Source organism: Calonectris borealis, unplaced genomic scaffold, assembly GCF_964195595.1.
Source record: "Calonectris borealis unplaced genomic scaffold, bCalBor7.hap1.2 HAP1_SCAFFOLD_139, whole genome shotgun sequence".
NCBI lineage: Eukaryota > Metazoa > Chordata > Aves > Procellariiformes > Procellariidae > Calonectris > Calonectris borealis.
In genome coordinates, this window is record NW_027441526.1 from 119,124 (window position 1) to 134,994 (window position 15,871).

Here is a 15,871-nt window from a genome sequence, read left to right on the forward strand (position 1 = left end):
TTCCCAATGGGTCAATACTAGTCGTAACTGTAACACAAGAAAATGCAAGTCTGCTCATAGTAGTGGCAAGTCTGAATGAGACTTCTAGAGAAAGCATTTAGGCACACACTCTGCATTGATATGTTGCTCGTTACTTTTTAGTATCAGTTACCAGATTTTCTAGAAGTACAGTTCCCTTCCAAACATTATTAATAAAGAATTCTAGCACTTTTCCAAAGGGATATCAGCTAATGTTTAAGATTCCTTATGATAAATTACTTAGAACTTAAATCTTTCTTCTGCAGATGGTAGCAAGGTCTCTGATGCAACCTTGATGGAGGTCTTATTGATGAATGACTTTAAACTTGTTATCAACAACATGGCATACAATGTGTCACCTCCTATAAAAGGTAAGAGCAATGCTTAAAAACTCTGATATCTCACTTCATCCTGTGAAAGGCATGGGAAGTCTCAGAAAACTCGAACCTGTCTGGAGAAAGGAATTTCTCTTTTTTTTTTTTACCATTGGATGGTCCTGCTTTTTGGGGTTGGAGGTGGGGAGAGAATGAGGAAGGGTAGGTTCTTGAAATGTTTTATGAGAAAAACATTTTATTTTCAGATAAGCTGAGTAGTGAGCATGCTACTGAAATGGAAGATATCAAATCCTTGGTTCACAGACTCTTTGTGGCTCTACATTTAGAAGATCACCAGATCAGGAAAGAGAGAGAATTGCTACAGAAACTGGACCATCTGAAAGAAGAGCTGCTGCCTCTTGAACAGGTTGGAAAGTAGGATTGCTTTTTTTTAAAAAACTCAAAAGCATTTCCTTTCATCAAGAGTAAGTCCTGTGATAGAAAAAATCAGCATGAATGGCTAAGGTGTGTCTGTTTTGTTTGTTATGCAAACGAGGGTCAATTCAAATATAATTCAAATTATTTTCAATTCAGTTCTTTTCCTTCGTGTTACACACATGCCCTGGGTAGAAACCACAACACCTGGAGAAAGCTGTCAGGAACAAGCCTCAGCATGGCTAGTACTGGGATTGAAAGTCCTCTTAGTCACCTGTTGCTCTATGAGTTCTCCATACCCGTTATAGAAAAAACAATAGTGAGGTAGAAATCATCTGTGGCTATAGGCTAGGGTTTTCTATATCACCAAGGCAGCAAGGCAAATCGTTTGGACTAATGGTTGCTGTAATCCAAGAAGGGAAGGTATGAATGTTGATCTAGGGCGGGCTAAGCTAACCCAGCATGAGGGGAGGAAGCCAAAAAGAGCCTGACAAAGCGGACAAACTTTTCCTTGGCCTCACACCTGCTTTGGGAGGACTAGCCTCAGCATTAACCAGAGCTTCCTTGAATGGTAAATGGAAATCCAGTAGACATAAGTCCCTCGTAGTGGGGAGATTAAAAGCGGCATTTCTTGGTGTACAATAGCCAGGAGATCTGGTTGCCCTTGGATTTCAGTCCTTTTCTTTTTTGGCAAGGTAAATCGGTAAGAGGAGTCAGTAAAAGATCCTGAAAAAGGATCTAGCCCAGCAGGAAAAAACGTAGTTGAGGAGCCACTCATCAGTTGCACTTATGTTTGCTTGAACAGGTTTCTGTATTTATTTTCCTTAGATGAAAGCCAGAATCACGGACAGTGCAGATGCAAAGACCTCCAGGCTTCTATGGGTTGGCTTAGCTCTGATGTCAACACAAGGGGGAGCGTTGGCATGGCTCACGTGGTGGGTCTATTCATGGGACATCATGGAGCCAGTCACATACTTCATCACTTACGGGAGTGCCATGGCTTTCTATGCCTACTTTGTTATTACTAAACAGGTAAGTTCTCATTTTGTAAACGTGTGGAGTACTGTAAAGGAGGAAAGCTGACTCTGAAAATCACGTTTGGGCTCTGATGAAAATATAATTCAGTAAGTAGCCTTGCCATCAGGCAGGGACTTGTTTCATCCTTAATGGGGCTGGATACGAACATTACATTATGTGAAGTCAAGCCAGGTACTGTTACACATGAACTGCGGACCAGCTGCTGAGCAGAACTGCTATCTGTAAGATTTCATCACCTAGGGAATGAAAAGTAGTGAAGGAACTCTCTCTTTTTATTTTAAATTTTTGTAGATCGCTTTGAATAGTAAACGGCACCTTGCTCATTGCTGTAAAGGGAGAGCAACTATTAGGGCTGTGCCAGTTTGTGAACGCTGCCTTACAGCGGGCCAGGGAGCAAATCACTGAACAGTAGCTTTTTTTTGCTGGAGTTTACATACAAACGGTGCAGGGTGCCAAACGGTTTGGAAATCTGGCAGTTGCATTATTGAAATATACCTATTTTAGTGCCTGAAAAAATGTTACTGCTTTTTTCTTCATAATCTGACTGCTTTTCCTTGACTGTAAATGAATGGAGGTAAATCTAGGACAGCTGAAATGGGGCGGAAAACAGGCTTTGTTTAGAAGAAAAAATTGTGCTGAGTAACAAAAAAACAGATCTCAACTGAGCTGCACAATACAGACTTATCCTGTAAGGCTTCGAGGCATGTTTCTTTTTCCTGTTTTAGCTCTGTACTTTACTCCCAAATTGGACATCTCAATGTTGAACTTTCTGTGATGCAAAACTCTTTTTGTTATGGAAGTATGTGGAAGAGTAGCCAACAGTTCCTTCCATAATACCAGTGGATCTATAGACCTCGCGAGATGTCAGGTTCCTTTAGTGAAAAGGGGAGATGTGTCTGTTTTTATGAACAGCTGGCTCTGAGTGTGAATTTTACTCCTCCTCGTTGATTTTTGAGAAGGGCTAAGGCATTCCTACTTCTTGTATATGAGTAGATAAAGAGATTATTATTTGGCTTTTTTGAACAGCTGCTGGCACCATTGCTTGAGACTTTCAAATAAGTCTTTGAGAAATAGTAGATGAACTTTCTCTGACTCCTTGGAAGTAGTGTCCGTTGACTTAGGCGGCTCCAGTCATGAAGATCACACTATGTGTTTATTATGACTGAAAATTCCTTTAGACGTGATAGAAATTATTCCTACCATGTGTTAAAAGGCCCTTGTGACCTATAAGGGCATAACTTCATATGTAGCCTCTTAACAGAACACGTGTGTGTGATGAACTAGATAAATCTTCCTGAAACAGGCTGAGTTTCTACTGAAAACTCATTTGTGCAGTTTATCTTCTGACCTCTACCCAGTTTTCTTGCTAACCCTAAACGTGTGCCCTGCTTTCTTCACCAGGACTACATTTACCCTGATGCTAAAAACAGGCAGTTCCTCCACTACTTCTATCGGAAATCCAAAAACCAGCATTTTAATGTGGAACGATATAACAAGCTCAAAGAAGACCTAGCAGAGGTATTTAAATACAGTCCTTAAATAATAAGGTAGCCTCTGCATTAAGACTTTTTCAGTAAAGTCTTAGCTAACAGAAGATTGACCTCAAGGTTTGTTACTTACATTCAAAACAGTGTATTGCTTGTCAGCCAGTTTGAGCTGCTTAAATAACCATACAATGTTTGCCATTGATGTATAAACTACTTCAATAAGTGATCGAAAGGGAGAACTTCGTGAATTTAATTTAAAACAAGTGAGTCAGTTTATCAGCCCTATACATCCATTTTTTGCATACTCGAATTGCATTTTCGGCCATTTTGATAGAATAGCTATATTGCTTTTGGAGACAGTGTGTTAGCTGCACTGCTGTGGTAACACAGTCTTCTCCCTTTCTTGGAAGGAAACTGTCTTGCAGAGTTCAGCATTTGACAGCTTAATCCTATTCCTCAGGTAAAAGGCTTAGATTCCCATCCAGTCACCCATATTCTGTAAAGGGTGGTGGTGTGTGTGTCTGGGAGAAACTTTGTCATCTTCATGAAAAAATGTAGCAGATCCCACTCCTCAATTCTTACTCCCCCATTCCATCTCCCCAGCCTTGTGTTCAGTGTCTTGTAAAAGAAAATTGAAACTACTCCTAATTTTAGTTCAAGACCCGTGGTTCAGGGTATCATTTCATGAGCCACATTTGGCATAAGGCTAGAGTTTGATGCTTTTTCAGTAGCCTTTGAGTATGAATTTTGTAATTGTAATTTCAGGAAAATAGTCCTCTGGGGTGCGGGTGAGCAGGTGGACGGGCAGGGCACATGCTTCTCTCTGGAGACTGGCTGAATGACCTGAGCAGGTCTGTAAACGTTCAGCATCCTCCACTTGAGTAGTTTGGTTTCTTGCGTAAGAGCGATGCCTTCTGAGAAGGGAAAGGTACTGGATGTGTGAAAGAGGAGGAGAAAACGGAGGGCTGCGGGAGGATGAACTCTCACTCTTTCTTGCACTGGCAGGCAGAAGAATCCCTGAGGCGTCTGCGCCAACCTCTGCACCTGAGGCTGCCAATCCAGGAAATCAATGACAAGGACTGACTTTGGTTTTGTATATATTACAACTGCCCTTTCAAAGCTGATACAAACATTTAGTTACTGTATAGAAACTGGATATTTTTGACCACTATAGTTTTGAAAGTTGCAATAAATATCTATAAAAATGATTTGGTCACTTGACATTTTGGGGTTTTGTTGGGTTTGTTTTTTTTTTTAAAAAATACTATAAAGCAGCTGCTAAAGCAAAGTTCTTCAAGATACTTGTCAAATCTCATTAGTAAATGGAGGCATTCTGCCTGCTGGTAAAATGATGGGGATGTCTTATAGAACAAGGGCTGTCCTTTTAGGACTATTTTCTAGAGCACAGCAGTAGCTCATAGAATAATTTTCTGCCTTGAGTACTAAGGATTTTTTTTCCTGAAATTACTGTTTTCCTTTCCCGAGCTCTGTGCTTTGACTCTGATACAACATCGTTGGTGGAGGTTAGACTTGCATTACAAGTAAGCTTTTTTAGTAAATATTGCTGGGAAAGTAAGACACGTCAAACTCATTTACTATAAAATCATTTATATTTCACTGTTGCATTTTATTGAAAGAATTTATCAAAACATTCAAATTTATACATTCATGATTTATACAAAGCTTAAAAGCAGCCATAGTAAGATTTAATATCTGTGAGTCAGAACATGGTATATGGAAAGATTTAACTAAAGCAGAGCCAGTAAATCAATTCTTTTATACCCAGGAAAGTGGATTAAGACACTTTTCTCAGCTTGAGTTCTCCATTGTCCCCCAGAGTTAAGCGTATGTACCAATAATGTAAAACATAATAAAAGAAATATTTGCTTCTAATATCATTGAAATTACTGATGCTGCAGTAGTAACAATCCTATGGTGAAACATCCTGTGGTGACAAACGCACTATCACTTTCATACACACCATGACGGTGTATGGCTGATCTCCTCTGTGGCCAAGGGGAGGAAGAGGCTGATCCAACACCAAGGCCTGAAGCGTGAAGGTTTGCACGTGTTGTATTTTGCAGAGCTGCCTGGAGATGTCCAGCAGTTGTAGGTGAGCCTGGAACCTTGCAATGATTTGCTTTAGCTTTAGAGATGTGTACAAGGTGAGCTTACCCGAAGTCACGCTAAGCAAGCTGTACATAGTCTCATTTCACTACTGCTTGCTTTTCTCTTGAGAATGCAAAGCACCAGCAAGCTTTAATTGTGCCCCAAACGTAAATGATGCGCAAGCAAAAAGAAGCCCTTTATCTATATTAATGCTACAATTGTACTCAAGGAATTAAATTCCTTTTTAGTGTTGAGAGAAAGTACAAAAAATGTCTAAAAAGCTATAAATCCACAAAAATTGGAAACTGGATACTGCTGTCCACAGATTTAAAAAGATGCCCTACAAACATATTCCCTGTAAACTGTGCTCTTGGAGCAAGAAAAGCTAATCTAACATTTGAAACATTTTGAAAATAGTAAAATGTGCCATAGTTAGACGGCAATCAAGCAAAAAACTTTTAAGAAAAAAGTAATGTAAGAGTACCAATTTCAGTGAAATCAGAGCACCTCTTAATAGTTTTGCACCAGTCAACTTTTCCCAAATTCCCTGAGGTAAACAGAGCTGTAATACTAGCTTCAAAATTCCTTTTAAGATTTTAGAAACTGTTATATGTACAAACTGTAATACTTGATCCCAGTGTTTTTGCAAACAATCTTGTAGAATATTAGTCTCCTGAACTAAGATGGTGTGTTTTTCACTTCTGCAATGAGTGTTAGTTAATGGTTGTCATTGCTAAATAACAATCTACTTAGATTTTGGATGAAAATACAATTTTTTAGTTAACATTGAGGCAAAACAGGGAATCTGTTTTTTTCCTATAGCATTAATGTCTCTGCACATATCCACTTTGCGATGAGATACTTTCCTGTTAACGACAGTAAGAAGTTCTGTGAACTCCAAGGAAGAGCCGTGCTTCCTAAGTGCCTCGCACAGATCTTGAATGTACCAGGAGCCATTTACAGTTTCACGATGAGAAAAGTAACCTATTGTAGAACAGGAATATAAAATTATATCCAAATGTAAGTAGTGATGCCACTTGAAAAATATTCATGAGAGTTACTGCTTGCTAGCTGCATCCGTAAGGGATTACTAATGGGTGTAAACCTTACTTCACCAATTATGTAATTTCACTGGAAACTGTAGATGGGAAATGGCTTTGAGATCACGTACAGTGCTCAGCCAAGAGGAGCTGGTTCAGGGACTGGCAGCTTACAGGACTGTATCTGCACATTACAAGAGAGCAGATGGGAGTGACGACAAGATACATGGAGGACTGGAGAGGACAGCCACATAGTGCAAGGAAATTTATAAGCCACCAGAATCCTACAATCCTGGAAAAGAGGGGAATTCTTGTTGTCAGCAGACAGCTCAGCAGCAAGATTATGATGAGAATGTTTCTGCTTGGCAAATTAACTGCAACCTTGATGGTTTATTTTCACTTTTTCCTTAACATGTGAGGCTCTTTCCCAGATGAGATGTCACTTATCAGACATGCAAAACAGATGTCCTGGAACTGTATTCATTATTTTGACTGCAAAATGAAGACATGTTCAAGATTGTTACAGTGAAGTATCAGACATCAGATGTAAAATATTAGAACTTACCTTGCGCCACAGAGTAGCACATGATAAAATCTGCACCAGCAGGCAGGGTATAGACACCAGCTGCATCCACTTCAGTCTCATTGACAATGGATTTATCGCTACTGTCTGTTGAATCCTGAACAGTAACTGGATCATCATGTTTATCACCTCGACATGCCTGTTAGTGAGAAGTATTATTACGTTTTCACCTCTGCCAAGCTCACCTATGTTATTATGATATTTCTGACGCAACCAGAGGGGACTTCTGCTCAGTTAGCTGTTCCACATTACCATGAGTCTGGATTCATAAAGACCCATTTACTTCTCTATCAATTAAAATATTGGTGACAAAGTCCAGCGAAAGCTCTGAGATGATCACCAAATTGTTGAGATTGGAAGGGACCTCTTGAGATCACCTAGTCCAACACCCCTGGGTCAAGCAGGGTTAGCTAGAGTAGGTTGTGCAGGACTATGTCCAGTCAGCTTTCGAGTATCTTCATAGATGGAGACTCCACAACCTCTCTGGGCGGCCTCTTCCAGAGTTTGACCACCCTCACAGTAAAAAAAAGTGTTTTCCTGTGTTGAGATGGAATTTCATGTGTCTTAATTTGTGCCAGTTGCCTCTTGTCCTGTCACTGGGCACCACTGAAGAGAGCCTGGCTCCCTCTACTTTATTCTCTCCCACCAGGTGTTTATAACGTTGGTAAGATTCCCTTGAGCCATCTCCTCCAAGCTGAACAGTCCCAGCTCTCTCAGCCTCTCCTCATATGAGAGATGCTCCAGTCCGTTAATCATCTTTGTGGCCCTTTGCAGGACTCGCTCCAGTAAGTCCATATTGTTCTTGTACTGGGGAACCCAGAACTGGACACAGTGCTTCAGATACAGCCTCACCAGTACTGAGAAGAGAGGAAGAATCGCCTCCCTCGGACCTGTTGGTGAGGCAGCGTTGAATAAATGTTCTGAAGCACTGCCATCATATGCTGTTACACTTCTGCTCTTAGTGCAGTCTCAAATGTGTTAGTTGAGGGAGGGGCTTTTTTGTGAGAAGCCAGTAAGTGAGCCCAGTATTGTCAGTGTTGCAGAAAGGCTATACATGGAGGATAAGAAGGTACGAACACATTCAAAAGATACAAAGTAGGTAAGGAGCATTACTTAAGAACTATCGCTAAAGAGAGAAACATGAAAATCTTCTTTCATTTACAGTGATGAAGTTCCATCTTTGGTGTTTCCTCTGATTTCCAAAGGGAAATGCTGTGCCAGTTGTGGTGTGAAAGAATTCAGTTGATAAACTGAACTAAGTTAATTTGCTTTTTGATGAGTATGTATGATAAATGTTTCCAAGTATTACTTACAACTTAAAATTGAAATATGTAAATATTTTTCCATCTTTGGCACCTGATTAAAAAAAGATCAAAGCTGAATGAGACCTAATGAAAGATGAATTAACAATGTGCTGATTCTTGCATCGGCCTTGTGCCTAAGGAAGCTTTCATTTGGAAAAAAGGTAATTCTAGAATTACTCTATAAACTACAGTTACAATGTGCTGAAGGCCAGGTTCTCATTTGAGTTTGCTAATTGTAATCTGGATAAAGGTGGGATAAAGCCCTGTGTAACCTTGTTTGACCCCATAACTGACTCTGCTTTGAACAGGAGGCTGGACCAGAGACCTCCTGAGGTCCCTTTCCACTTGCATTATCCTGTGAACCAAGGAGTGATACAGGAGGTTATATATGGGCTTTATTTGACCACTGAGCACAAAGCAGTATTTCTGAGACAATAAAACCTTAAATTGATTCTTTAAATTCTACAGAGATGCCAAGTATTGGTCATGGACAGAAAAAAAAAAAAAAACAACAACAAAAAAAAGAAAACCAGAAAAAACACCACCACCACCACCAAAACCGACCAAACAAAAAACCCACAAAAACCCCCCACAAAAACCAACTTCTGTAAGGATCGAGTAAAGGGACTTGCCTGGAAGGAAACAGTGAAGGTAAGGAGGTTTGATAGCCTTCTACTGCCTAGCCTAGGGCTGTGAGGTATGAACAGTAGGAACTGAGCTGAGGCTGTACACAACTTTCTCAAAAAAATGATACTGTCTTCTCTGCCATTAAATATACACTGACAGTCAATCCAACATGGGCTTAATTTGGGCTGTTCTTCATAAAATTACTTTGTATTAAATACAGCTAGAATCATAGTATTAACACTTGTGTATGTAAAGGTTTTTTTAAAAAGAGAATCATCCTTGTCTTAAATGCCTTTAAGGAACAGTTTTCCATACCTTCTTTCCTAAAGATGCAAAAACATTCCCTTGTGGAAAGACTGTATCTGAAAACTGACTTCTGTATTACAGGAAGACATAGGTCAGTGTTAAGTCCACTGAATTCAGAAACAGACATCTTACCTGAATGATAAATATCTTTGGTTTTCCTACCAGACTCCGGCATTTGTCTCCTCTGAACATGTCTGTGATTGTCTCAATTTTTATTTGGGCATCATATGCAAAAACATGATCATTCTCACCATGACTCAGGAACACACAAACAAAGCAGTCAGCATTGCTGTGGTCATCTTTAGAGGCTGAAATAGTCAAGTGGTGTTTAGGTGACTAAACAGTGATCTTCAGGTTTAAAAAACACTGTACCTTTGTATCACATAATTTAATCTCTGATCAGTCCTTTTTCAAATGAACCCTATTTTCAGATAGTGTAACACTGCAGAGATTTGAAGGTGCAGTGATTCCACGTGGCTGAAAATAAGGGCCTCTACAAGTAAAAAGAAGAATGTTACTAACTTCTCCCAGCTGCAGGTACTTTCGTTCAGCTCTTGGCGACTTCATTAGTTCTCTCCACAGAAGCTTCATTTACATTGCAATAAAATAATCTGAAGTCTAACCCTTAAGTCCTTCTACTGTTAGAGAACTCCCTTGTGCACAAAAATTATTTTATGTTAGATCAACAGAGAAAATGGAAGAAAAGGTATCTGGAAATTCTGCTACAAATAGTTAGACATAACCAATATATAGTCTCCTACCTTCATAAATTTTCTGCAGCACATCTTCTGCTTTCAGATCATCAAAATCTCTGACTTCAAATCCAAGGTCTGTCAAACTATTGTTAAAACATATCAGTATCAGTAAAAATCTTGCTCAAATTTATGTCAGTTGCTACCAACTCAGTTGCTTTCCCTGTGAGAGAATGAAGATTCATGCTTATGCATTATTTATGAAAAAACCTACTAAACTTGATTTTGAACTCAAACTGGTGTCAAGTGCAGGTGTAATACCTAAAGTTACTTCAAAGAGTTTGTCCTAAGAGAGGTCTGGACACACTGAAATCATAGGACTTCTGCCAGCAGTTTCCATGACTCAAAGGACTAGTGCCTTGAAGCTTTTTTGTTATGGCTTTCTTTGCCAAGGTTGCAGAAGTGCTGATGTCTGCAAAATCTTTTGTTCTATACTTAAATGTAAGATTTAGGTAACTGCTTATTTGACCATGATTTCTGAAGTTTAGCTTTTTAAGCTTGAGTAGAGAAACCAAGTTTCTTACCTGCGTTTCAGATTGTTTCTGTCTGCAAAAGTCCCCCGTCTGTCTGGCAGCCTCAAATGCCAAAAAAAGTGCTCGTGATTGAAGATTAATGCAACTCCTCTTCTTTGATGGTTCATTTTGTATTGCACTGCAGGATCAAGTGTTTGTCTGTTGCCAGAGACGGAACACATTTGTGATAAATGAGTTAATGGCTAATTGAATTCCCTTCCTGTATTCCTGCTAGCTGAGATTTTTTAATTGATTAGAGACTTTGAGGATCAAATTTCAGAAGACAAGACCTCAAAATGTGCAATATTTTAGGAAGAGCCTAAATAGGTAGGTCTTTTTGAAAAGCTTGGGCATGTTAAGCAATTCAGTAATAACAAGTGTTGGGTATGTACTCGGTTCTGTCAGGTAGGTTGAAGTTTCTCTACAATATTGTAGAGAGTATTTGTATTTTCTCTTGTCAGGAGGCTGTCTCATTAGTAACGGTGTAAGGCATGTAGCAGTGCACTTCAGACTTGGCTCCAAGTCTCTATGTTAAATATTATTTTAACATTAATTGGATAGTGCATATATACTTATTTGGAATTGTAGCTGACATTTGCTTCAAGTTCTTCGAACTAAACTGCGTGCTGCATCATAACCAATAGACTATAAACTGGTGATGAGGTGGAATGCATAGTGTATCTTGCAAAAGGAGAACAAATTTGTGTTATTTACCCTAACAAAATGAAAGCTCTGACAATACAACTGTTCATCTAAGTTTTTAGCAACCAGCCAACAAAATCCTAAAGCTGAAGGACAGTGTTGTTCTGAAGACAGAACAAATGACCGACTCAGCTTCTAAGTAGAGGGCTTTAAACTATCATGGCAACAAACGTATGGAGCACCTGTGTGTGTGGAGTAGCATTCAGCAATTTTATTGTTTTATGAGCAAAACACAACATAAGAGTCTGTGATAGCACACTATGGACTGTACACTTGGACCTAAAGGTTGTTTCCAAGTGTTGGCATGGCTGTGTTTCGACAGACAAAGCAAACAATCTTACTGCTTTGGTAGGCAGAGGTATCGGTGCAGGGAACAGAAACTAAAACGCTTCTGGCAATAGCCCTGGTAATTGACAAGGCCAGTGCTACAGATGTACAGAATGACAGTCCAGGTCATGCTGCCCTAGGACTGGCTCTAGTCAGAGCAGTCATTTTTGGCACGTTACTGGGTTTTTTCCTGCTATGGAATGTTCAGTTTTGGTGCAATTGGTGGAAGTTGTTGTTTAGAATATTTGTTTGCAGATGTTATTTAAAGATTGCAGTTTCATCAGCAAAATGCTTTTGTTTCACTACAAAATGACCAAAGTCATCCATAAACTATTTCTGCTTCTCCATTTTATTATGAGCAGCCCCTTAATAAAACATTTTTTTTGTAACATCTGCATAAGAATTCAAACAGGGAACAGGAATTCTGGATGACTGTTCAAAGTCTGAGGGTTTCTACAATGTTGGCTGGATAACCAATAAGGAAAGTTAAGTGGGGTGCTTTATCACACTCTCTCTAATTTGAGTACTTAACATGATAAAATGCAAAGATGATAAACTTTAGCCCTGTAATTACGAATGATATTTCACCTGTACCAGTACCAGAGTTTATTCGGATTTTGGCAATTTATCTTCCTTAGGATTCAGCTAGATGTAGCGCTAGTAGGGATTTTGGCCAGTTAGGTCCCTGGATCCTGTGAATGACCATTAAAGGATGGTTCCCTAAATAGTTCTTCCTCTGCTCAGCTGTATTCACTGAGTGGGTGAGGCAAAGAAAGTTATCAGGCAGGTAGTTTACCTTTTCCAGGCCTAGATGATGTTGTAAGGTGGAGTAGGAAAAATTTATGGAATCACTATCCCATGGTCCCTTTACCCTCCTTCTAGAGGGATATATTCCTGTGCAACACTCTATCATTTAGTCTGCCCAATTGTTCCTTAGATTGTGATGGTATTTTTGCCAGAGTCTCTGCACATTGCCTAACACAAAAAGAGTCCACTCCTAAGAGTCCCTTCTGCATGCCTTCATGGTAAGAAGTGTGATTCTACATCTGGTGTAGCTAAAACTAGAAATGTGTTCTGTAAGTGGGTGGAGTTGAGTTGAATAATCCAGTCACGTTCTTAACAAAAATTGGAAAACCCTGCACTGATCTCAATGCTATGGGCCATCTCTCTCTCATTGCCATCAGAACTTTACCTTATATCAAGTGCATCTACTTCTGTGATGTTCTGATTTCCATCTGTTAGAGAGATCAAAAAGTTATTTAGCCACTAAATCATTCATTAAAAAGAAACAATTTGAACTTGTGCATCCAGCTTTAAAGCTTAGCTGTTAATGTGAACCAAAAGCTCATTCATACATCAGGTAAGTAGGCATGCAGTTAAACAGCTTCATTTGCATTTGTCTACACCCACAGCTTTTGGAGGCTGTTCTTAAAGTTCTGACACGGATAGTCTGAATTTTAGGTGGTCAAGACATGCATATTTTATATCTGTCTGTGTATCTGTATCTATATAAACATATTCAGAGATCATGATTTTATATAACTAACTAGTTGACTGTGTTTATTTAAACAGAGTCTCCAGCTCAATAGTTATGATTTTACATAATCTAAAAATACACTGGTGTTTTTATTTCAGTAATGCTGCTAATGCAAGGCTGAGCATTCTCTTTGAGGTTGGATGCAGCATATGAGTCATAGCAGGTAGTGTAACAGTATGTATAGCTAATGACAACTGAGAAGATTCAAGATTTATACCTTTTCTTCTGCTAAACTATATAGACATAAGTATCTGCAGTAACACAATGCACATAAAGGTAACATTTGGGAACAACAGGGAACATGCACATCTTGGGAGCGTGCAGAACTAGAAACTTGCAGATGGTTAGGCCAAAATATTTATTCCTTTTGCTTAAACATCTCAATGGGTTAAAAAATCACAGCTCTTACTGGTGGAGACTGACTACCACATTATGAAAACTATGTACTATACTGTACCTGTGGTGGTTAACGTGGGTCTACTATCCAACTGGACATGGCCTGCAATTACAAGAGAAGACGGGTCACCTATACATATATTTTACAAACTGTTTTGTATATACAATACTATCTTTTCACATCTGATTAAAGCCTTTTGCAAAACAAACTAACATAGCTATGTATTGATAGAGGAGAAAAGTTCATAAAGACATTAGAATAAACTTGCGGAAATCTAGAATTGGCTTAGAAGCTTTTATGTTGAACACCATAGCACAGAAGGGGGTGGCTCAAAGGAAGTCACGTGCTTCTAAGTGTTACTATTTACATGTAAACTTCCCACTGGCAAATATTGATCATGCTTTCAGGTGTTGGGTCTTACAATTATCTCTGGTAACCTGAACACACAAAAAAGCTATTTCCGTTTGCTTGAAACATATAGGTCAGACTAATGACAGAAATGCTGAAAAATGAGTGTAGATAGAACATAGCAACAATACCTATGCCTGTGGCTCTGTTGATAATATGAAGCCAGAGATCTTTAAGAGTGCATCTGTATGTTTAAATTTACACTGTATTTTTGCTTGTGTACTTGAGATCTGGCTGATGCTTTTGCCTCAATTTAAGGGGGAGGGGGTAATCCACCCCCCAAAAAAACAACAGACCATAAAAATGTTATAGTCATCAAACTTCTAGACAGAAAATGGTGTTAGGTCCCAGGAAGAAGAGAATTCCTGGGCCAAAGGAAACTAGGGAAAGATGTTTTTCCTGTTCTTTTAATCCTGTTTAGTCAGCTCCCAGTCTTTAGCTTTTCATTGCCACTGTCATATTGCAGCTTCATTCAAGTAAATACTACTTAAATTATTATTATTTATGAAAAGCTTTCTGCTTGTCTTACACAGGCTTGTTCTAAAAACTGATTGCTCTCAATGGGACTACTTACTTGTCTTAAATCTCATGAAGATGGATTGTTTTAAAGGAATCAAAGATCAGGTATGCATTGGATTACACTGGGATCTGACAGCATGTTTCCCTGGATATGTTCTAATCTCAATAGGTCTGTCATTCAGGCCAAAGGACATGGTGCATTTTGAAAATACCAGTAACCAAATGGCACAAAAAAAAAAGTATATGTAAGCCTAAGAGCATCTTCGAGAACCAAACCCACAGAGTTTTGCTACTCCTCTCTTCCTTTGTCTTCCTGTTACACATCACCGTTCTTCCTGGGCATCTGAACCCCGGCTATCCACGGTATTTTCTCCTCTTTTTATCTGTTTTTCTTCTGTGCTGACAAAGCAACTCCGTTTCCCCGCTCTCACCCCTCCCCAGGCGCCGCCTTGCCGGCCTTTCCCGGGGCGGCGGGGGCCGGGCGGGCGGGCGGGTGGGATTTAAACCTTTCATTTCCCGCCGCTGTGGCGGGGGGTAGGGGAACGGGACTTTCCCCTCAGTGGGGTGCGCCCTAGATTTTACGCACAAATCTACTTCCGCGTTGGCTGCCTCCGCTGCCGTGCCGTCCTTCTCCCGGGCTGCCAGCTTTCCCAGCTCCCCGTCCTTTCTCTGAAGGGACGCAAAGGCCACGCTCGCCACGAACGTTGGCAGCGACCTCCGGGCAGCGCTCCTCCAGGCATGGCCCCCGCTTTGTCCCTTCGGGTCAGCCGAGGGGGGAGGCCCCTCTCCCCGCACCACCTTCGCAAAGACACCCCCCTCCCGCTCTTCCCCCGCGGGGGGCGATCGGCACCGTGCCTGCCCCAGGCCGGGTTGAAACCTCTGTCGCCAGAGCACGGGGGCGGCCTGGGGACCGCCGGGACCGTTAAAGGGTCCGCGCGTTAACAGGGGGCGCGCGAGGCGGGGACCGCGCCGTTCGCTCCGGCGCGCGCCGAACAACCGACCCCCCCCCAAATCGCGCGGGCGGCCGCCATTACCCGCCTCCCCCCTCGGTGCCCCCCGCCGCCTCCCTTACCTGCCGGCCGCCGCCGCTCCGAGCCCGACATGACGGCGGACAGAGGCTCCGCAGCGCCGCGCCGTGCCGTGCGTGCGCGCCTTGCCTTCTCGGGGCCGGCCCGCCTCCTCGGCCCGGCCCAGGCACCCCTCGGGGGCAGGGCGCTTATCGCTCTTTCCTCCGGCGGCAGCCGCCGCCTCTGTAAGAAACGGGGCAGGAGAGGGAGGAACTGCTTCGGGGCCGTGGGGGTCCCGGTGGCCGGGGCGGGAGGCAGCGGCAGCAGCACCCAGCGGGGAGGCGGCCGCCTTCGGCCGGGGGGACGGCCCGCTGCGGAGGCTTCAGGCCTTCCCGGGACTGCGGGCAGACGGCCGCGCTCTGAAGGTACATCTATAATGCCAGTGGCTT

At 41.4% G+C, this 15,871-nt stretch overlaps 2 protein-coding genes across 3 annotated transcripts in view; one reads left to right on the top strand and one right to left on the bottom strand.

Moving 5' to 3' along the window:
- MCUB (mitochondrial calcium uniporter dominant negative subunit beta) overlaps positions 1-4,500 on the top strand; it is a 61,090-nt gene extending 56,590 nt beyond the window's left edge. For both annotated transcript variants that reach the window (XM_075139228.1, XM_075139227.1), the window contains exons 4-8: positions 285-389; positions 599-759; positions 1,596-1,799; positions 3,207-3,323; positions 4,298-4,500. In XM_075139228.1, the coding sequence (XP_074995329.1) occupies positions 285-389; positions 599-759; positions 1,596-1,799; positions 3,207-3,323; positions 4,298-4,375 (665 nt within the window). In that variant the 3' untranslated portion in view covers positions 4,376-4,500. The remainder of the gene's footprint in view (positions 1-284; positions 390-598; positions 760-1,595; positions 1,800-3,206; positions 3,324-4,297) is intronic.
- Positions 4,501-5,866: 1,366 nt separating this feature from the next.
- Positions 5,867-15,655, bottom strand: CASP6 (caspase 6). The gene is made up of 8 exons (XM_075139229.1): positions 15,488-15,655; positions 13,549-13,590; positions 12,747-12,789; positions 10,538-10,684; positions 10,023-10,099; positions 9,394-9,569; positions 7,007-7,163; positions 5,867-6,385 (listed from the first exon to the last, which is right to left on the bottom strand). Exons 1-8 carry the CDS (start codon positions 15,516-15,518, stop codon positions 6,147-6,149), a joined length of 912 nt encoding a protein of 303 aa, XP_074995330.1. The 5' UTR covers positions 15,519-15,655; the 3' UTR covers positions 5,867-6,146.
- Between the last annotated feature and the right edge of the window lie 216 nt (positions 15,656-15,871).